The 22,677-nt window shown below is 48.7% G+C and overlaps 1 protein-coding gene and 2 non-coding genes across 4 annotated transcripts in view; 1 reads left to right on the top strand and 2 right to left on the bottom strand.

Moving 5' to 3' along the window:
- LOC139382931 (F-BAR and double SH3 domains protein 2-like) overlaps positions 1-22,677 on the top strand; it is a 120,879-nt gene that overhangs the window by 35,765 nt on the left and 62,437 nt on the right. For both annotated transcript variants that reach the window (XM_071127206.1, XM_071127205.1), the window contains exon 3: positions 6,585-6,630. In XM_071127206.1, coding sequence (XP_070983307.1) covers positions 6,585-6,630 — 46 coding nt within the window. The remainder of the gene's footprint in view (positions 1-6,584; positions 6,631-22,677) is intronic.
- Positions 1,988-2,061, bottom strand: trnat-agu (transfer RNA threonine (anticodon AGU)). Its single transcript has one exon. It is a non-coding gene; the product is annotated as a tRNA-Thr (tRNA).
- trnam-cau (transfer RNA methionine (anticodon CAU)) lies at positions 2,398-2,470 on the bottom strand. The gene has a single exon. It is a non-coding gene; the product is annotated as a tRNA-Met (tRNA).

Genomic DNA, 22,677 nt, shown 5'->3' with positions numbered 1-22,677 from the left:
ATGATCATGCTGCTTAAGCAACTTCTTGATATGCCATACCTGTCAAGTGGATAGATTATCTTGGCGATCACTAACAAGGATGTAAACAAATTTGTGCACAACATTTGATAGGAAGAAGCTTTTTGAAAACATTTCTGTTGCATTTATATGTTTGTTTAGTGTGCTTTACAAATCATTAACAAATGCCTTATAACAGATCACCGACCATTTCGAATCCCACTGTACCTTCTCCGCTATGCAATCTGGTTTCCGAGCTGGTCATGGGTGCACCTCAGCCACACTCAAGGTCCTAAACAACATCATAACCACCATAAGAGACAATACTGTGCAGCTGTATTCATTGACCTGGCCAAGGCTTTCGACTCTGTCAATCCTCACATTCTTCTCGACAGACTCAACAGCCTTGGTTTCTCAAATGACTGCCTCGCCTGGTTCACCAACTACTTCTCAGACAGAGTTCAGTGTGTCAAATCGGAAGGCCTGTTGTCCGGACTTCTGGCAGTCTCTATGGGGGTGCCACAGGATTCAATTCTCAGACCGACTCTCTTCTCTGTATACATAAATGATGTCGCTCTTGCTACTGGTGATTCTCTGATCCACCTCTATGCAGACGACACCATTCTGTATACTTCTGGCCCTTCTTTGGACACTGTGTTAACTAACCTCCAGACGAGCTTCAATGCCATACAACTCTCCTTCCGTGGCCTCCAACTACTCTTAAATGCAAGTAAAACTTAATGCATGCTCTTCAACCGATCGCTGCCTGCACCTGCTAACCCGTCCAGCATCACTACTCTGGACGGTTCTGACTTAGAATAAGTGGACAACTACAAATACCTAGGTGTCTGGTTAGACTGTAAACTCTCCTTCCAGACTCACATTAAGCATCTCCAATCCAAAATTAAATCTAGAATCGGCTTCCTATTTCGCAAAACAAAGCATCCCTCACTCTTGCTGCCAAACATACCCTCATAAAACTGACCATCCAACCAATCCTCGACTTCGGCGATGTCATTTACAAAATAGCCTCCAACACTCTACTCAACAAATTGGATGCAGTCTATCACAGTGCCATCCGTTTTGTCACCAAAGCCCCTTAAACTACCCACCACTGTGACCTGTACGCTCTCGTTGGCTGATCCTCACTTCATATTTGTCGCCAAACTCACTGGGTGCAGGTCATCTACAAGTCTCTGCTAGGTAAAGCCCCGCCTTTGTCTCAGCTCACTGGTCACCATAGCTTCACCCACCCATAGCAGGCGCTCCAGCAGGTATATCTCACTGGTCATCCCCAAAGCCAATTCCTACTTCGGCTGCCTTTCCTTCCAGTTCTCTGCTGCCAATGACTGGAACGAACTGCAAAAATCACTGAAGCGGGAGACTTACAGTATATCTCCCTCTCTAATTTTAAGCACCAGCTGTCAGAGCAGCTCACAGATCACTGTACCTGTACATAGCCCATCTGTAAATAGCCCATCCAACTACCTCATCCCCATACTGTTATTTATTTTATTTATTTTGCTCCTTTGCCCACCAGTATCTCTACTTGCACACTCATCTTCTGCACATCTCTCTCTCCAAAACATTTTTTATTATTATTATTTTTTTTAACAGACATGGTGTTAGTTAAAGGTGTTAGTTAGTGTTAGTTAGTTATAGGTGTTTTAATAAAGTAATTTTTTTTTTTTTTTTTTTTTATGAACAGAAAAGCATTAACATATGCCTTATATGATCTATTATTGACTTTTAAATGAAAGTGTTACCAGATTGTGTTATGATGAAAGGTAAGACAGTTCCACCAAGTTCATATGGTGGGTTTTTATCCATTTCAGCCTACGTTTCCAGTCCAGACTCAATGGGCATGTCATTAATTGAAAGGACCATTGAACAGCAGGAAATATCCCAGTTTGTGTCTTAACCTTTTAGGCCCTTTGAAGGTGGATCTGTTCTCAAGCCAATGGTGAAACCACATGTTGCCAACGGCAAAAGGCACTGCTGAGATTTGAACTCAGGATCTCCTGTTTACTAGACAGGCGCTTTAACCAACTAAGCCACAGCACCAGGTGATTTCTCTAGCTGCTTTGGAGTGTTTTGTTTTAATGGTTCAGAGGTCCCATTGACGGGTGACTCAGTTCTTTGTAATGCAGTCTCCAGAAGTACGGCACACTCCTCCTAAACAGGATATTCAAAGTGGAGAGGTGGGAATGCAAGTCTTTGAGCCCTTCTTTAACAAACTTACACTAGAAATTCAAACTAAAAAAGTTTCAGTAGATTATATTGTTGTTAAGGTTAATTCAATTTGTATTTTTATTTTTTTATTTTTTTCAGCCTAAGTGATCGAAGTTGAGTTTATTTTAAATTTTGTTGAGGCTTTGAGTATATCGTAGTAAAACAGTCTGCCCCCTGTGAGGATCGAACTCACGACCTTCAGATTATGAGACTGACGCGCTGCCTACTGCGCTAAAGAGGCCTGGAGGAGATTGGGAGCATGTGTCTCTTTCCATGACATAGGGAGCTTGTTTCCGTGTGTCAGGTTTCTGGGGTAAATGGTGGAGGTGGGGTTAAATTCTGATCCCTGATTGGCTGATGGTGCTTCAACCAGAGGCTCTAGTTCAGAGCACAGCTTTAGACCAGAGATGCCTAGTCTGTCTGTATGTCTTTTCAACTGTTGGTCTGTCTGTCTGTGTCGTTCTATGTAAAGAAGGCACACTGGTGCAGTCAGGACAGAGAGAATATAGTGTTTGTGTGTGTGACGCAGTCCCATTCTGGACAGAGAGAAGAGAGTGCATTTCTCTCTCTAAACAGTGACTAGGGAACCTGTGGAATTTGATTGGGATTTAAACCCAAAATGTTTACGGCTCAGTTTCTCAGACACACACACACACACACACACACACACACACAGAGTAAAGAGCTTGATGAGGTCTCTTCCTGTCTAGGCTGTAATTAGTGTTTGAGGGGATTGTGGGTAGCCTAATTAGGCTCTCTAAGTGTCGCCTTCCTCCTCCCATCTATCCATCCATCTCTCCCTCTGTCTGCAGACCCCCTGACTGCAATCAATGTGTCTGTCTGTCCTTCTGTTTGAGACGCCGGAACAGGGATTGTTCTGGGGTCTCAGCCCTAGTAGTGGGTCAAGTTGAGAGGGGGAAGGGTGGGAGGTTATCTGTTTCTGAGAGTTTGAGGTGGAAGCTAAGCTCATAACATGCCTGTGCTGGTTTAACTGTCCTGGGAAAGACTTGTGTGTGGGTGGACAAGCCGGCCCAGGGGACCTGACTCAGAAACCGATCAGCTTTCACTGCGTAGAGGAAGAACACACCCTGTATGGTGGTTAGTTGCCTGTTTGATTTGTTTAATTTGATATGTCCAGACGTCTCATGGCATGAAGCAGATTTACATACAATACCAGTCAAACATTTGGACACACCTACTCATTACAGGGGTTTTCTTTCTTTTTTAAAACTATTTTCTACATTGTAGAATATTAGTGAAGACATCAAAACCATGAAATAAAACCGGGAATCATAGAGTAACCAAAAAAGTCATAAACAAATCAAAGATATTTTATATTTGAGATTTGTCAAATGCAGCCACCCTTTGCCTTGATGACAGCTTTTCAATACCATTTTAAAAAATGCAGGGGTGCTATGCCACTGCTAATTCTGTTAATTATAACTATAAGAAATCTAAGATGTGTTAAATAAATGATATCCAGCTCAGCGCTCCAGCTATGCATTGTGTTGCTAACTTGCTAGCTAAGTGTCTAGATGTCAGCTATGCATTGTGTTGATCACTTGCTAGCTAAGTGTCTAGATGTCAGCTATGCATTGTGTTGATCACTTGCTAGCTAAGTGTCTAGATGTCAGCTATGCATTGTGTTGCTAACTTGCTAGCTAAGTGTCTAGATGTCAGCTATGCATTGTGTTGATCACTTGCTAGCTAAGTGTCTAGATGTCAGCTATGCATTGTGTTGCTGACTTGCTAGCTAAGTGTCTAGATGTCAGCTATGCATTGTGTTGATCACTTGCTAGCTAAGTGTCTAAATGTCAGCTATGCATTGTGTTGCTAACTTGCTAGTTAAGTGTCTAGATATCAGCTATGCATTGTGTTGCTAACTTGCTAGCTAAGTGTCTAGATGTCAGCTATGCATTGTGTTGCTAACGTGCTAGCTAAGTGTCTAGATATCAGCTATGCATTGTGTTGCTAAGTTGCTAGCTAAGTGTCTAGATGTCATGACTGGAACGAACTACAAAAATCTCTGAAACTGGAAACAGTTATCTCCCTCACTAGCTTTAAGCACCAACTGTCAGAGCAGCTCACAGATTACTGCACCTGTACATAGCCCACCTATAATTTAGCCCAAACAACTACCTCTTTCCCTACTGTATTTATTTTATTTATTTATTTATTTATTTTGCTCCTTTGCACCCCATTATTTTTATTTCTACTTTGCACATTCTTCCATTGCAAATCTACCATTCCAGTGTTTTACTTGCTATATTATATTTACTTTGCCACCATGGCCTTTTTTTGCCTTTACCTCCCTTATCTCACCTCATTTGCTCACATCGTATATAGACTTGTTTATACTGTATTATTGACTGTATGTTTGTTTTACTCCATGTGTAACTCTGTGTCGTTGTATGTGTCGCACTGCTTTGCTTTATCTTGGCCAGGTCGCAATTGTAAATGAGAACTTGTTCTAACTAGCCTACCTGGTTAAATAAAGGTGTTCTCAACTAGCCTACCTGGTTAAATAAAGGTGTTCTCAACTTGCCTACCTGGTTAAATAAAGGTGTTCTCAACTTGCCTACCTGGTTAAATAAAGGTGAAATAAAAAATAAATAAATAAATGATCAAGCATCGTGGTTACAGCAGAAACATTGAATCCCCTCCTGGTTCAAGATCCCTGTTGCCTCATTTTTTTTGTGCGAGAGAATAAAATAACATTTCAGATATTACTGTATGTCCTGGTATTGGTAGAGAAACGGTATGAAAACCTGAATACCGCCCAACGTGAGTGAGTGAGTCACATACAGGGCAATGTGATGTGGAGATACTGGACAGGTGGTGACTGAGGATCTTTCTCATCTAGTGTGTAATGCTAGGCCTATCTATGTTAGGCATATCTATGTTAGGCCTAGCATTACATACTAGATGTATATCTATGTTATGCATTTAGTATGTATGCATTCCTCTGCTGTGATAGGGGCTCCACTGTCCCACTGGCGGATGTATGGGGGATGGGGGGAGGGGAGAGAGGGACATAAATTCCTGCCTTGCGTAACCCTGGGGTCGCTGAGTCCACTCTTTCTCACTCTGCTCTCCTTCCTCCCTCTTTATCTCACTTTCTCCCTCTCTTCCTGCATTCCCTCTCTCCATCTCTTGGCAATGGACCAAACAAACAGAAATCCCCTCCAGAACACTAAGTGATAGTTGAGTGGACTTCCTCCTGCTCTGCCAGGAACCTGACAGCATTGTCTGATGTCCACATGGCGTAGAGGAGAAAAAACACAAGGATGTTGAGTTGAAAACATTGCTTTGGTTGTCCTTTTTAAAGAGTGTTTTAGTGGTAGTGTCTCACTGGGAGGTATATTCTAGCCTGGTAGTGTCTCACTGGGAGGTATATTCTAGCCTGGTAGTGTCTCACTGGGAGGTACGTTCTAGCCTGGTAGTGTCTCACTGGGAGGTACGTGCTAGCCTGGTAGTGTCTCACTGGGAGGTACGTTCTAGCCTGGTAGTGTCTCACTGGGAGGTATATTCTAGCCTGGTAGTGTCTCACTGGGAGGTACGTTCTAGCCTGGTAGTGTCTCACTGGGAGGTGCGTTCTAGCTTGGTAGTGTCTCACTGGGAGGTGCGTTCTAGCCTGGTAGTGTCTCACTGGGAGGTGCGTTCTAGCTTGGTAGTGTCTCACTGGGAGGTGCGTTCTAGCCTGGTAGTGTCTCACTGGGAGGCGCGTTCTAGCCTGGGAGTGTCTCACTGGGAGGCGCGTTCTAGCCTGGGAGTGTCTCACTGGGAGGTACGTTCTAGCCTGGTAGTGTCTCACTGGGAGGTACGTTCTAGCCTGGTAGTGTCTCACTGGGAGGTGCGTTCTAGCTTGGTAGTGTCTCACTGGGAGTCGCGTTCTAGCCTGGGAGTGTCTCACTGGGAGGCGCGTTCTAGCCTGGTAGTGTCTCACTGGGAGGTACGTTCTAGCCTGGTAGTGTCTCACTGGGAGGCACGTTCTAGCCTGGTAGTGTCTCACTGGGAGGTACGTTCTAGCCTGGTAGTGTCTCACTGGGAGGTACGTTCTAGCCTGGTAGTGTCTCACTGGGAGGTACATTCTAGCCTGGTAGTGTCTCACTGGGAGGTAAATTCTAGCCTGGTAGTGTCTCACTGGGAGGTATATTCTAGCCTGGTAGTGTCTCACTGGGAGGTACGTTCTAGCCTGGTTTCCTGCTGTGTCACTGCTCCATCAACGGTTGATCTCCTTTTGTCAGTCAACTACAACATATTTCTCTCTCCATTCAATTTAAGGGCTTTATTGGCAAGGAAACATATTTTAACATCTCTCCTCCCTCTCTCTCTCTCTCTCTCTCTCTCTCTAGGACATACAGTTTGAAGAAGGGCCAGTTGGAGAGGGACTATGCCCAGGTAAGAGCCTGTGTTGTACAACCTGAGGGTTTTTCTCTGCTGTCAGGAGCCTTGTCCCTGGAGGAGGGGCTTCTAGCCAGGCTGGTCCTTATCTCTCAATATCTGTCCCTAGGAGTAGAGTGGTGTAGAGTGGCTTTTAGCCAGGCTGGTCCTTATCTCTCAATATCTGACCCTAGGAGTGGTGTAGAGTAGCTTTTAGCCAGGCTGGCCCTTATCTTCTATCAGTCTATCTAATCTGTTATATTGGCATGAGCTCACTATACACACATACTTGAGTTACTGCAACACACACACATATTTAGCTAGACACACACACACACACACACACACATATATTCTTGAGGACGCTACTACACATGCATACTCTCCTTCTCTCTCTCTCTGTGCTGAGCAGCTGTCCAAACAAATAAACATTGTTTTCTGGCCTTATCGGCCTCAGCCCGCTGAACACAGACACTGTTGAACTGTAGAGAGAAAGGGGGAGAGGAAGAGAGAGAGAGAAAGAGAGAGAGGGAGAGGGAGCGAGTGAGGGAGAGAGGGAGCGGGAGAAAGAGAGAGCAAGAGAGAGAGCGAGAGGAAAAGAGAGGAAGAGGGAGAGAGGAAGAGGGAGAGAGGAAGAGGGAGAGAGGAAGAGGGAGAGAGGAAGAGGGAGAGAGGAAGAGGGAGAGAGGAAGAGAGAGAGGAAGAGAGAGAGAGAGCGAGTGAGTGAGGGAGTGAGGGAGAGGGAGCGAGTGAGGGAGAGAGGGAGCGGGAGAGAGAGAAAGAGAGAGCAAGAGAGAGCGAGAGGAAAAGAGAGCGAGAGGAAGAGCGAGAGAGAGGAAGAGAGAGAGGAAGAGAGAGAGGAAGAGAGAGAGGAAGAGAGAGAGAGAGGAAGAGAGAGAGAGAGGAAGAGAGAGAGAGGGAGAGAGAGAGAGAGAGAGAGTGAGTGAGTGAGTGAGGGAGAGGGAGCGAGCGAGGGAGAGGAGGAGCGAGGGAGAGGAGGAGCGAGAGAGGAGGAGCGAGAGAGGAGGAGCGAGAGAGAGGAGGAGCGAGAGAGAGGAGGAGAGAGAGAGAGGAGGAGCGAGAGGAGGAGCGAGAGAGAGAGGAGGAGCGAGAGAGAGAGGAGGAGCGAGAGAGAGAGGAGGAGCGAGAGAGAGGAGGAGCGAGAGAGAGGAGGAGCGAGAGAGAGAGAGAGAGAGAGAGGGGAAAAGAGAGCGAACGAGAGAGAGGAGGAGCAAGAGAGGAATTGAGAAAGAGAGGGCGGGAGAGAGAGAGCGAGGAAGAGCGAGAGAAAGAGAGAGAGAGAGTGAGCTAGATAGAGGGGACGGGCGAGCGATCTAGAGAGAGGGGAAGGGCGAGCGAGCTAGAGAGAGTGGAAGGGTGAGAGAGTGGAAGGGTGAGCGAGCTAGAGAGAGGGGAAGGGCGAGCGGGGAAGGGCGAGCGAGAGGGGAAGGGAGAGCGAGGGGAAGGGCGAGCGAGCTAGAGAGAGGGGAAGGGTGAGAGAGGGGAAGGGCGAGCGAGCTAGAGAGAGGGGAAGGGTGAGAGAGGGGAAGGGCGAGCGAGCTAGAGCGAGGGGAAGGGTGAGAGTGGGGAAGGGCGAGCGAGCTAGAGAGAGGGGAAGAGCGAGCGAGCTAGAGAGAGGGGAAGGGCGAGAGAGGGGAAGGGCGAGCGAGCTAGAGAGAGGGGAAGGGCGAGCGAGCGAGAGGGGAAGGGCGAGCGAGCGAGAGGGGAAGGGCGAGCGAGCGAGAGGGGAAGGGAGAGCGAGAGAGAGAGGAAAAGTGCGCACGAGAGGAAGAGCGAGAGAGAGAGATAGGAAGGGCGAGCGCGAGAGGTTGAGAGTGAGAGGTTGAGAGTGAGAGGTTGAGAGTGAGAGGTTGAGAGTGAGAGGTTGAGAGTGAGAGGTTGAGAGTGAGAGGTTGAGAGTGAGAGGTTGAGAGTGAGAGGTTGAGAGTGAGAGGTTGAGAGTGAGAGGTGGAGAGTGAGAGGTGGAGAGTGAGTGAGAGGTTGAGAGAGAGTGAGAGAGTGAGAGGTTGAGAGAGAGAGAGAGGTTGAGAGAGAGAGTGCACGAGCAAGGAAGAGAAGAGAGGAGAGGGAGAATGGAGAAAACTTTCTCACTCTATCTGGTATTAGTACGGTGTGTTCTGCCAGAGTAACTGGGTGTGTGTGTGTGTGTGTGTGTGTGTGTGTGTGTTTGCCTGAGCTCATGCAGTATTGTGATGTGATTCTCAGACAATCTTCTATCACATGTGACTCGTTTCTGAAAAGTAGGCGAGAGCCATGTGAACTTTCATGTACCTTAATAACAGACTTGTATGCCATCTGTAAATATGAATACAATTGTTAAATTACGAGCCTAGTTGGTTGAACCACAGGAAAAAGCCAGCAACATTCCCACTAGCCATGATTGGCTAAGATAATGAGTGGGCTGGACATGCCAAGAGATGAGTTCAGATTGGTCTTCCGTATAGCACGCGTCTGTCTATAACATGAGCTGGTCAGTATGTGTAGGGAATCCTGTCTAACACGGCTTTTCTCACGTGTCACGTCGTACAACTGCATAGGTGTTGCTCTCCACTTTCTGAAGGATCAAGTTAATATTAGCGGGCTCACTAGCTAACATTACATGTATGATCTTATTATTCGTATCTCAGAGCCATTTGCTTTGCTAGTTATAGCCTAATGTTAGCTAGCTAACATTGAACCTGGTTGGTTAGCTACCGACAGATTCATGCATGGTAGTAACGTCATGAGTTGGGATTATGGTTCATTGTTTACCTAGCTAGCTAGCTAGCTACATGTCTTAACAAAAGGCTCCACTATGAAAGTAACCATTTCAATAGAATGTTAATGATGTCACTGTTGATAGACAGAGCTGATAAATTCACTCTGGCCATCTACTCTGATTTCAGAGCCCTCTCTTCTGAGTGTGCCAGAGCGCAGAATAACTGACAAACTTATGAACGCTCAACACCCGTCGAATATGGCCGTAAACATTGACAAAACAACGTAAATTGTTGCCAGCAGCACAGTTGCAGTCACCGAATCTCTGAATGAGATAAAAACCACCTACCAAGCTCTGCTAGGGTGAGTAAAATGGTCAGTGAGCTGTTCTCTCATTTGTTTCTGGAAGTAGCTAGCAAGCTAGCCAACGCAAGCCAGTTAGCTTGGGTGCTTGACCTGCTGCTGTTGGGACAGAATGCTCAGATCAACCCTTAACGAGATGGGTGGGGCTAGAGCTCTCCAGTAGGTAACCAATTCAAAGGCCATTTTCTCAAAAGTGGGGTTACAAGTTTATCAACTTTCAAAGCAGAATTACTTTCCCATTGTTCCTCAAATGCAGTGTATTTTATACAATTTTGTAGCTCTGTGTCTCTATTTTTATTCAATGTAAGAAACACCATTTCACATTTTGCTACATAAGATCGAATCAAGGCGGTCGGTCGGTCAGAATCAAGGCGGTCGGTCGGTCAGAATCAAGAATCAAGGCGGACGGTCGGTCAGAATCAAGGCGGTCGGTCGGTCAGAATCAAGGCGGTCGGTCGGTCAGAATCAAGGCGGTCGGTCGGTCAGAATCAAGAATCAAGGCGGACGGTCGGTCAGAATCAAGGCGGTCGGTCGGTCAGAATCAAGGCGGTCGGTCGGTCAGAATCAAGGCGGTCGGTTGGTCAGAATCAAGGCGGTCGGTCGGTCAGAATCAAGGCGGTCGGTCGGTCAGAATCAAGGCGGTCGGTCGGTCAGAATCAAGGCGGACGGTCGGTCAGAATCAAGGCGGACGGTCGGTCAGAATCAAGGCGGACGGTCGGTCAGAATCAAGGCGGACGGTCGGTCAGAATCAAGGCGGACTGTCGGTCAGAATCAAGGCGGACTGTCGGTCAGAATCAAGGCGGTCGGTCGGTCAGAATCAAGGCGGTCGGTCGGTCAGAATCAAGGCGGTCGGTCACCTATGTTTGAGTCTTTGGGAAAGGGCCAGTGGATGAGCAGAGGGGAGTTGCCCATAGCAACCACAGCTGAGTAAGAGGGAGAGAATGTGAGGAAGAGGGGGAATAAGGAGAGAATGTGAATTAGAGGGAGGGAGAGAATGTGAAGTAGAGGGGGAGGGAAGGATGGGGAGAATGTGAAGTAGGAGGAAGAGTGGGGAGGGAAGGAGAGAGAGTGTGAAGTAGAGGGAGGAAGGTAGGGAAAAAGGGAGATAATGTGAAGAAGGGGGGGAGGGAAGGATGGAGAGAATGTGAAGGAGAAAGATGGGGGAGGGAAGGAGGGAGCCTGAAATAGAGGAAGGAAGAGGATTAAGGGAAGGAGGGAGAGAATGTGAGGGAGAGGGAGTGAGTGCTGCCCTGTCATTTGACCTCTAGCCTTTATGGTATGACAGACATGCTCCTCTAATTATCAGCTGTCAATCAAAGTCCTCCCATGCTGTGTGTGCCTATAGCTTGGTTATACATCTCGTGTGCTTGTTTGTGTGGGTTGGCTCTTCTATCCTTGTGGAGATGTAGGTCCCCACAAGGATAGTAAAACAAGGAAAAATCTCCCTCTTGGGGACATTCCCCACGTCCCCATGAGCACAAAGGCTATTTTAAGCTTAGGGGTTAAGGGTTAGGGTTAGAATGACGGTTACGTGTTAAGGTCAGCGTTAAGGTTAGGGTTACGTGTTAAGGTAAGGCGTAGGGTTACGTGTTAAGGTAAGGCGTAGGGTTACGTGTTAAGGTTATGGTAAGGTTTAGGGTTAGGTGTTAAGGTTATGGTAAGGTTTAGGGTTACGTGTTAAGGTTATGGTAAGGTTTAGGATTACGTGTTAAGGTAAGGTTTAGGGTTACGTGTTAAGGTTATGGTAAGGTTTAGGGTTAGGTGTTAAGGTTATGGTAAGGTTTAGGGTTACGTGTTAAGGTTATGGTAAGGTTTAGGGTTACGTGTTAAGGTTATGGTAAGGTTTAGGATTACGTGTTAAGGTAAGGTTTAGGGTTACGTGTTAAGGTTATGGTAAGGTTTAGGGTTAGGTGTTAAGGTTATGGTAAGGTTTAGGGTTAGGTGTTAAGGTTATGGTAAGGTTTAGGGTTACGTGTTAAGGTTATGGTAAGGTTTAGGATTACGTGTTAAGGTAAGGTTTAGGGTTACGTGTTAAGGTTATGGTAAGGTTTAGGGTTAGGTGTTAAGGTTATGGTAAGGTTTAGGGTTAGGTGTTAAGGTTATGGTAAGGTTTAGGGTTACGTGTTAAGGTCAGCGTTAAGGTTACGGTAAGGGTTACGTGTTAAGGTCAGCGTTAAGGTTATGGTAAGGGTTAGGGTTACGCGTTAAGGTTAAGATAAGGTTTGGGGTTACGTGTTAAGGTAATGGTAAGGTTTAGTGAAAATAGGAAATACATTTTCGGTCCCCACGAGGATCGAAGACCAAAACATCTGTGTGGTGTGTGGATGACAGTGTTGTTTCTCCTGATGCCACTCCTCCTGCACACACACCTGGAATAGTTCTGTGGTAGGGGCAGACTGGACTGGACTGGACTGGACTGGACTAGACTGGACTAGACTGGACTAGACTAGACTAGACTAGACTAGACTAAAAGTGTGTGTGTGCAGTGTTCTGTTTAATTTATGATTTTTCTCAATGTGTTTTATCTAGTTGAATAGGAATTGATTTGAATTCTTAATTACATTGGGAATCATATGGATGACTGATTCCACCTCTGTGTTCAGCGATCGATGGAATCAATTCTAAATCGATTCCCATTACAAGACGTAGTGTGTGTGTGTTTCTGTGTAAGTCTGTGGTTGTGTGTGGTCATGTGTAGTGTGTAGTCAGCCAGGTCCCCTGTGGTTGTGTGTGGTAGTGTGTAGTCAGCCAGGTCCCCTGTGGTTGTGTGTGGTCATGTGTAGCGTGTAGTGTGTAGTCAGCCAGGTCACCGGTGATACAAGTCAGTATTCCACGTCCATCCATGTCTGAGGACGTCGGGAGATGACGTGGAAACCGGACACTAGGGGCAACAGTGAGCGCTGTTACCTGTAAGTAGGTTTGGGGAGTTGGGGAGGATGTTGAGGACGGGAAGGGTGTTGAGGACGGGGAGGATGTTGAGGACGGGAAGGGTGTTGAGGAGGGTGTTGAGGACGGGGAGGGTGTTGAGGAGGGTGTTGAGGACGGGGAGGGTGTTGAGGAGGGTGTTGAGGACGGGGAGGGTGTTGAGGAGGGTGTTGAGGACGGGGAGGGTGTTGAGGAGGGTGTTGAGGACGGGGAGGGTGTTGAGGAGGGTGTTGAGGACGGGGAGGGTGTTGGGGAGGGTGTTGAGGACGGGGAGGGTGTTGAGGACGGGGAGGGTGTTGGGGAGGGTGTTGGGGAGGGGGAGGGTGTTGAGGACGGGGAGGATGTTGAGGACGGGGAGGGTGTTGAGGAGGGTGTTGAGGACGGGGAGGGTGTTGGGGAGGGTGTTGAGGACGGGGAGGGTGTTGAGGAGGGGGAGGGTGTTGAGGACGGGGAGGATGTTGAGGACGGGGAGGATGTTGAGGACGGGGAGGATGTTGAGGACGGGGAGGGCGTTGAGGAGGGGGAAGGTGTTGAGGACCGGGAGGATGTTGAGGACGGGAAGGGTGTTGAGGAGGGTGTTGAGGACGAGGAGGGTGTTGGGGAGGGTGTTGAGGACGGGGAGGGTGTTGAGGACGGGGAGGGTGTTGGGGAGGATGTTGAGGACGGGGAGGGTGTTGAGGACGGGGAGGGTGTTGAGGACGGGGAGGGTGTTGGGGAGGGTGTTGAGGACGGGGAGGGTGTTGAGGACGGGGAGGGTGTTGAGGACGGGGAGGGTGTTGAGGAGGATGTTGAGGAGGGTGTTGAGGACGGGGAGGGTGTTGAGGACGGGGAGGGTGTTGGGGAGGGTGTTGAGGACGGGGAGGGTGTTGAGGAGGGGGAGGGTGTTGAGGAGGGGGAGGGTGTTGAGGACGGGGAGGGTGTTGAGGAGGGGGAGGGTGTTGAGGACGGGGAGGGTGTTGAGGACAGGGAGGGTGTTGAGGAGGGGGAGGGTGTTGAGAAGGGGGAGGGTGTTGAGGAGGAGGGGGAGGGTGTTGGGGAGGATGTTGAGGACGGGGAGGGTGTTGAGGACGGGGAGGGTGTTGAGGACGGGGAGGGTGTTGGGGAGGGTGTTGGGGAGGATGTTGAGGAGGGGGAGGGTATTGAGGAGGGTGTTGAGGACGGGGAGGGTGTTGAGGAGGGTGTTGAGGACGGGGAGGATGTTGAGGACGGGGAGGGTGTTGAGGACAGGGAGGATGTTGAGGACGGGGAGGATGTTGAGGACGGGGAGGGTGTTGAGGAGGGTGTTGAGGACAGGGAGGATGTTGAGGACGGGGAGGATGTTGGGGACGGGGAGGGTGTTGGGGAGGGTGTTGAGGACGGGGAGGATGTTGAGGACGGGGAGAGTGTTGGGGAGGGTGTTGAGGACAGGGAGGGTGTTGAGGACGGGGAGGGTGTTGAGGAGGGTGTTGGGGAGGGTGTTGAGGACGGGGAGGGTGTTGAGGAGGGTGTTGGGGAGGGTGTTGAGGACGGGGAGGGTGTTGAGGAGGGTGTTGGGGAGGGTAATGGGGACGGGGAGGGTGTTGAGGACGAGGAGGGTGTTGAGGAGGGTGTTGGGGAGGGTGTTGAGGACGGGGAGGGTGTTGAGGACGGGGAGGGTGTTGGGGAGGGTGTTGAGGACGGGGAGGATGTTGAGGAGGGGGAGGATGTTGGGGACGGGGAGGGTGTTGGGGAGGGTGTTGAGGACGGGGAGGGTGTTGAGGACGAGGAGGGTGTTGAGGACAGGGAGGGTGTTGAGAACGGGGAGGGTGTTGAGGACAGGGAGGGTGTTGAGAACGGGGAGGGTGTTGAGGACAGGGAGGGTGTTGAGGACAGGGAGGGTGTTGAGGACAGGGAGGGTGTTGAGGACAGGGAGGGTGTTGAGGACGGGGATGGCGAATGGGCGTAAACATCTGCCTCTGATTCTAAAGGTTATAATTTTGAGTCCAGCGGTAGAAAGTTGTTTTTGAGATTTTTTGTTTTAAGCCAATCACAAACCTTAACTCTTAAACCATTGAGTTAATGCCTACCCTGAACCATAAACACTTCTAAATGTGACGTTCGAGAACCATGGATGGGCGTCTAATTCTGACCAGAGACTGTGAGAGTTAGGTGTGTGTAGTCTGTGTGTGTATAGTGTGTGTGTAGTGTGTGTGTGTTGCAGCATCTCCTTGTCTAGAGAACAATTGTCTGTCTGGAGTCCGCACTGCAGCTTATCAGCCCCTCCCTCTCCTCTTTTACCCTCTCTCCTCATCCCTCCTCATCCTCTCATCCCTCTCCTCCTCTCATCCCTCTCCTCCTCTCATCCCTCTCCTCCTCTCCTCCTCTCATCTCTCTCCTCCTCTCATCTCTCTCCTCCTCTCATCTCTCTCCTCCTCTCATCCCTCTCCTCCTCTCATCCCTCTCCTCCTCATCCCTCTCCTCCTCTCATCCTCTCATCCCTCTCCTCCTCTCATCCATCCCCCTCTCCTCCTCTCATCCCCCTCTCCTCCTCTCATCCCTCTCCTCCTCTCCTCCTCTCATCCCTTTCCTCCTCTCATCCTCTCATCCCTCTCCTCCTCTCATCCATCCCCCTCTCCTCCTCTCATCCCTTCCTCCTCTCATCCCTGACTCCTCCTTCTCTCCTCCTCATCCTTCCCTCCTCCTCTGTTCCTGGGAAAGTTACGGGGAAAGGCCGGGTCATTTGCATAATTGCTGTGTGTGAGAGAGACTGTGTGTGTGAGAGAGACTGTGTGTGTGAGAGAGACTGTGTGTGTGTGAGAGACTGTGTGTGTGTGAGAGACTGTGTGTGTGTGAGAGACTGTGCGTGTGTGAGAGACTGTGCGTGTGTGAGAGACTGTGTGTGTGTTTCACTTGTGTCATCTGCTCCCACACACACACACACACACACACACACACACACACACACACACACACACACACACACACACACACAGTGGGGCAAAAAAGTATTTAGTCAGCCACCAATTGTGCACGTTCTCCCACTTAAAAAGATGAGAGAGGCCTGTAATTTTCATCATAGGTACACTTCAACTATGACAGACAAAATGAGAAAAAAAATCCAGAAAATCACATTGTAGGATTTTTAATTTATTTATTTGCAAATTATGGTGGAAAATAAGTATTTGGTCAATAACAAAAGTTTATCTCAATACTTTGTTATATACCCTTTGTTGGCAATGACAGAGGTCAAATGTTTTCTGTAAGTCTTCACAAGGTTTTCACACACTGTGAAAAGAGCAGTGATGTTTTGGGGCTGTTGCTGGGCAACACGGACTTTCAACTCCCTCCAAAGATTTTCTATGGGGTTGAGATCTGGAGACTGGCTAGGCCACTCCAGGACCTTGAAATGCTTCTTACGAAGCCACTCCTTCGTTGCCAGGGCGGTGTGTTTGGGATCATTGTCATGCTGAAAGACCCAGCCACGTTTCATCTTCAATGCCCTTGCTGATGGAAGGCGGTTTTCACTCAAAATCTCACGATACAGTGCCTAGTGAATGACCTGCAGAGAGCTGGGACCAAAGTAACAAAGCCTACCATCAGTAACACACTACGCCGCCAGGGACTCAAATCCTGCAGTGCAAGACGTGTCCCCCTGCTTAAACCAGTACAAGTTTGCTAGAGAGCATTTGGATGATCCAGAAGAATATTGGGAGAATGTCATATGGTCAGATGAAACCAAAACATAACTTTTTGTTAGAAACTCAACTCGTCGTGTTTGGAGGACAAAGAGTGCGGAGTTGCATCCAAAGAACACCATACCTACTGTGAAGCATGGGGGTGGAAACATCATGCTTTGGGGCTGCTTTTCTGCAAAGGGACCAGGACGACTGATCCATGTAAAGGAAAGAATGAATGGGGCCATGTACAGTGCCTTGCGAAAGTATTCGGCCCCCTTGAACTTTGCGACCTTTTGCCACATTTCAGGCTTCAAACATAAAGATATAAAACTGTATTTTTTTTGTGAAGAATCAACAAGTGGGACACAATCATGAAGTGGAACGACATTTATTGGATATTTCAAACTTTTTTAACAAATCAAAAACTGAAAAATTGGGCGTGCAAAATTATTCAGCCCCCTTAAGTTAATACTTTGTAGCGCCACCTTTTGCTGCGATTACAGCTGTAAGTCGCTTGGGGTATGTCTCTATCAGTTTTGCACATCGAGAGACTGAACATTTTTCCCATTCCTCCTTGCAAAACAGCTCGAGCTCAGTGAGGTTGGATGGAGAGCATTTGTGAACAGCAGTTTTCAGTTCTTTCCACAGATTCTCGATTGGATTCAGGTCTGGACTTTGACTTGGCCATTCTAACACCTGGATATGTTTATTTTTGAACCATTCCATTGTAGATTTTGCTTTATGTTTTGGATCATTGTCTTGTTGGAAGACAAATCTCCGTCCCAGTCTCAGGTCTTTTGCAGACTCCATCAGGTTTTCTTCCAGAATGGTCCTGTATTTGGCTCCATCCATCTTCCCATCAATTTTAACCATCTTCCCTGTCCCTGCTGAAGAAAAGCAGGCCCAAACCATGATGCTGCCACCACCATGTTTGACAGTGGGGATGGTGTGTTCAGCTGTGTTGCTTTTACGCCAAACATAACGTTTTGCATTGTTGCCAAAAAGTTCAATTTTGGTTTCATCTGACCAGAGCACCTTCTTCCACATGTTTGGTGTGTCTCCCAGGTGGCTTGTGGCAAACTTTAAACGACACTTTTTATGGATATCTTTAAGAAATGGCTTTCTTCTTGCCACTCTTCCATAAAGGCCAGATTTGTGCAATATACGACTGATTGTTGTCCTATGGACAGAGTCTCCCACCTCAGCTGTAGATCTCTGCAGTTCATCCAGAGTGATCATGGGCCTCTTGGCTGCATCTCTGATCAGTCTTCTCCTTGTATGAGCTGAAAGTTTAGAGGGACGGCCAGGTCTTGGTAGATTTGCAGTGGTCTGATACTCCTTCCATTTCAATATTATCGCTTGCACAGTGCTCCTTGGGATGTTTAAAGCTTGGGAAATCTTTTTGTATCCAAATCCGGCTTTAAACTTCTTCACAACAGTATCTCGGACCTGCCTGTTGTGTTCCTTGTTCTTCATGATGCTCTCTGCGCTTTTAACAGGCCTCTGAGACTATCACAGTGCAGGTGCATTTATACGGAGACTTGATTACACACAGGTGGATTGTATTGATCATCATTAGTCATTTAGGTCAACATTGGATCATTCAGAGATCATCACTGAACTTCTGGAGAGAGTTTGCTGCACTGAAAGTAAAGGGGCTGAATCATTTTGCACGCCCAATTTTTCAGTTTTTGATTTGTTAAAAAAGTTTGAAATATCCAATAAATGTCGTTCCACTTCATGATTGTGTCCCACTTGTTGTTGATTCTTCACAAAAAAATACAGTTTTATATCTTTATGTTTGAAGCCTGAAATGTGGCAAAAGGTCGCAAAGTTCAAGGGGGCCGAATACTTTCGCAAGGCACTGTACATGGCCCCATTCATTCTTTCCTTTACATGGATCAGTCGTCCTGGTCCCTTTGCAGAAAAACAGCCCCAAAGCATGATGTTTCCACCCCCATGCTTCACAGTAGGTATGGTGTTCTTTGGATGCAACTCCGCACTCTTTGTCCTCCAAACACGACGAGTTGAGTTTCTAACAAAAAGTTATGTTTTGGTTTCATCTGACCATATGACATTCTCCCAATCTTCTTCTGGATCATCCAAATGCTCTCTAGCAAACTTCAGACAGGCCTGGACATGTACTGGTTTAAGCAGGGGGACACGTCTTGCACTGCAGGATTTGAGTCCCTGGCGGCGTAGTGTGTTACTGATGGTAGGCTTTGTTACTTTGGTCCCAGCTCTCTGCAGGTCATTCACTAGGTCCCCCCGTGTGGTTCTGGGACTTTTGCTCACCGTTCTTGTGATCGTTTTGACCCCACGGGGTGAGATCTTGCGTGGAGCCCCAGATCGAGGGAGACCAGAGATCAGTGGTCTTGTATGTCTTCCATTTCCTAATAATTGCTCCCACAGTTGATTTATTCAAACCAATCTGCTTACCAATTGCAGATTCAGTCTTCCCAGCCTGGTGCAGGTCTACAATTTTGTTTCTGGTGAAGAGTGAGTGAGAGGGAGGGATGGTGACTGTAGGGCTGAAGAGTGAGTGAGAGGGAGGAATGGAGGGATGGTGACTGTAGGGCTGAAGAGTGAGTGAGAGGGGGGAATGGAGGGATGGTGACTGTAGGGCTGAAGAGTGAGTGAGAGGGAGGAATGGAGGGATGGTGACTGTAGGGCTGAAGAGTGAGTGAGAGGGAGGAATGGAGGGATGGTGACTGTAGGGATGAACAGTGAGTGAGAGGGAGGAATGGAGGGATGGTGACTGTAGGGCTGAACAGTGAGTGAGAGGGAGGAATGGTGACTGTAGGGATGAACAGTGAGTGAGAGGGAGGGATGGTGACTGTAGGGCTGAAGAGTGAGTGAGAGGGAGGAATTGAGAGATGGTGACTGTAGGGCTGAAGAGTGAGTGAGAGGGAGGAATGGAGGGATGGTGACTGTAGGGATGAACAGTGAGTGAGAGGGAGGGATGGTGACTGTAGGGATGAACAGTGAGTGAGAGGGAGGGATGGAGGGATGGTGACTGTAGGGATGAACAGTGAGTGAGAGGGGGGATGGAGGGATGGTGACTGTAGGGATGAACAGTGAGTGAGAGGGAGGGATGGTGACTGTAGGGATGAACAGTGAGTGAGAGGGAGGGATGGTGACTGTAGGGATGAACAGTGAGTGAGATGGAGGGATGGTGACTGTAGGGATGAACAGTGAGTGAGAGGGAGGGATGGTGACTGTAGGGATGAACAGTGAGTGAGAGGGAGGGATGGTGACTGTAGGGATGAACAGTGAGTGAGAGGGAGGAATTGAGGGATGGTGACTGTAGGGATGAACAGTGAGTGAGAGGGAGGGATGGTGACTGTAGGGATGAACAGTGAGTGAGAGGGAGGGACGGTGACTGTAGGGATGAACAGTGAGTGAGAGGGAGGGATGGTGACTGTAGGGCTGAAGAGTGAGTGAGAGGGAGGGATGGTGACTGTATGGATGAACAGTGAGTGAGAGGGAGGGATGGTGACTGTAGGGATGAACAGTGAGTGAGAGGGAGGGATGGTGACTGTAGGGATGAACAGTGAGTGAGAGGGAGGGATGGTGACTGTAGGGATGAACAGTGAGTGAGAGGGAGGAATGGAGAGATGGTGACTGTAGTGCTGAAGAGTGAGTGAGAGGGAGGGATGGTGACTGTAGGGATGAACAGTGAGTGAGAGGGAGAGATGGTGACTTTAGGGATGAACAGTGAGTGAGAGGGAGAGATGGTGACTGTAGGGATGAACAGTGAGTGAGAGGGAGGGATGGTGACTGTAGGGATGAACAGTGAGTGAGAGGGAGGGAGGGAGGGATGGTGACTGTAGGGATGAACAGTGAGTGAGAGGGAGGGATGGTGACTGTAGGGATGAACAGTGAGTGAGAGGGAGGAATGGAGAGATGGTGACTGTAGGGATGAACAGTGAGTGAGAGGGAGAGATGGTGACTGTAGGGATGAACAGTGAGTGAGAGGGAGAGATGGTGACTGTAGGGATGAACAGTGAGTGAGAGGGAGAGATGGTGACTGTAGGGATGAACAGTGAGTGAGAGGGAGGGATGGTGACTGTAGGGATGAACAGTGAGTGAGAGGGAGGGAGGGAGGGATGGTGACTGTAGGGATGAACAGTGAGTGAGAGGGAGGGATGGTGACTGTAGGGCTGAAGAGTGAGTGAGAGGGAGGGATGGTGACTGTAGGGATGAACAGTGAGTGAGAGGGAGGGATGGTGACTGTAGGGATGAACAGTGAGTGAGAGGGAGGGATGGTGACTGTAGGGATGAACAGTGAGTGAGAGGGAGGGATGGTGACTGTAGGGATGAACAGTGAGTGAGAGGGAGGGATGGTGACTGTAGGGCTGAACAGTGAGTGAGAGGGAGGGATGGTGACTGTAGGGATGAACAGTGAGTGACAGGGAGAGATGGTGACTGTAGGGATGAACAGTGAGTGAGAGGGAGGGATGGTGACTGTAGGGCTGAACAGTGAGTGAGAGGGAGGGATGGTGACTGTAGGGATGAACAGTGAGTGAGAGGGAGGGATGGTGACTGTAGGGATGAACAGTGAGTGAGAGGGAGGGATGGTGACTGTAGGGATGAACAGTGAGTGACAGGGAGGGATGGTGACTGTAGGGATGAACAGTGAGTGAGTGAGAGGGAGGGATGGTGACTGTAGGGATGAACAGTGAGTGAGAGGGAGGGATGGTGACTTTAGGGATGAACAGTGAGTGACAGGGAGGGATGGTGACTGTAGGGATGAACAGTGAGTGAGTGAGAGGGAGGGATGGTGACTGTAGGGATGAACAGTGAGTGACAGGGAGAGATGGTGACTGATTTGCGACACTATCTGCTGTACTTCCTTCCATCCTTTTCCTTTTTTAAGATGTTGAGCTGACAATATCGACATGCATCACGTCACATCCACTCTTTCTCCTCCTCTCTCCTGCTCCCTCCCTCCCTTTCTCCCTCCCTCTTTCTTTCTTTCTTTCTTTCTTTCTTTCTTTCTTTCTTTCTTTCTTTCTTTCTTTCTTTCTTTCTTTCTTTCTTTCTTTCTTTCTTTCTTTCTTTCTCTCCCTCTCTCTGGTCTGGTCAGGATATCCTGTGGTCTGAGTGCTCTCTTATCCTCTCTGGCATGGACAAAAACAGGAAGTGTGTGTGTGCCTGCCTATGCCAGTGTTTTGTCCGTGCTCCGACGTTGGAGGTGACCTCATATCCTTTAGACTACCTGACTTCGTTGGGGTTGAGTGATGTGTGTATGCGTGCTGCTCTATTCCTTGCAGGCTACAGTGTTTTCTGGTATTTCTGGTTCTCTCTGGTTCTAGTCCTGTCACCTGGTACTGGTCTCCTAGGTCTAACTCATGGCCTGATCCTAATGGAGAGAGAATCACCGGCTGACACTGTCCTGGTCTGGTGCTGACAAGACACTGTCCTGGTGCTGTACTGACAAGACACTGTCCTGGTCTGGTGCTGTACTGACAAGACACTGTCCTGGTCTGGTGCTGACAAGACACTGTCCTGGTCTGGTGCTGTACTGACAAGACACTGTCCTGGTCTGGTGTTGTACTGACAAGACACTGTCCTGGTGTTGTGCTGACAAGACACTGTCCTGGTCTGGTGTTGACAAGACACTGTCCTGGTCTGGTGCTGACAAGACACTGTCCAGGTCTGGTGTTGACAAGACACTGTCCTGGTCTGGTGTTGTGCTGACAAGACACTGTCCTGGTCTGGTACTGTACTGACAAGACACTGTCCTGGTCTGGTGTTGTACTGACAAGACACTGTCCTGGTCTGGTACTGTACTGACAAGACACTGTCCTGGTCTGGTGTTGACAAGACACTGTCCTGGTCTGGTGCTGACAAGACACTGTCCTGGTCTGGTGCTGACAAGACACTGTCCTGGTCTGGTGTTGACAAGACACTGTCCTGGTGTTGTGCTGACAAGACACTGTCCTGGTCTGGTGTTGACAAGACACTGTCCTGGTCTGGTGCTGACAAGACACTGTCCAGGTCTGGTGTTGACAAGACACTGTCCTGGTCTGGTGTTGTGCTGACAAGACACTGTCCTGGTCTGGTACTGTACTGACAAGACACTGTCCTGGTCTGGTGTTGTACTGACAAGACACTGTCCTGGTCTGGTACTGTACTGACAAGACACTGTCCTGGTCTGGTGTTGACAAGACACTGTCCTGGTCTGGTGCTGACAAGACACTGTCCTGGTCTGGTGCTGACAAGACACTGTCCTGGTCTGGTGTTGACAAGACACTGTCCTGGTCTGGTGCTGACAAGACACTGTCCTGGTCTGGTACTGTACTGACAAGACACTGTCCTGGTCTTGTGTTGACAAGACACTGTCCTGGTCTGGTGCTGTACTGACAAGACACTGTCCTGGTCTGGTGCTGTACTGACAAGACACTGTCCTGGTCTGGTG

Source organism: Oncorhynchus clarkii, chromosome 24 (assembly GCF_045791955.1).
Source record: "Oncorhynchus clarkii lewisi isolate Uvic-CL-2024 chromosome 24, UVic_Ocla_1.0, whole genome shotgun sequence".
NCBI classification, from domain to species: Eukaryota; Metazoa; Chordata; class Actinopteri; order Salmoniformes; family Salmonidae; genus Oncorhynchus; species Oncorhynchus clarkii.
Note: the sequence above shows the minus strand (reverse complement) of the source record. Positions and strands in the feature narration are given on the sequence as shown.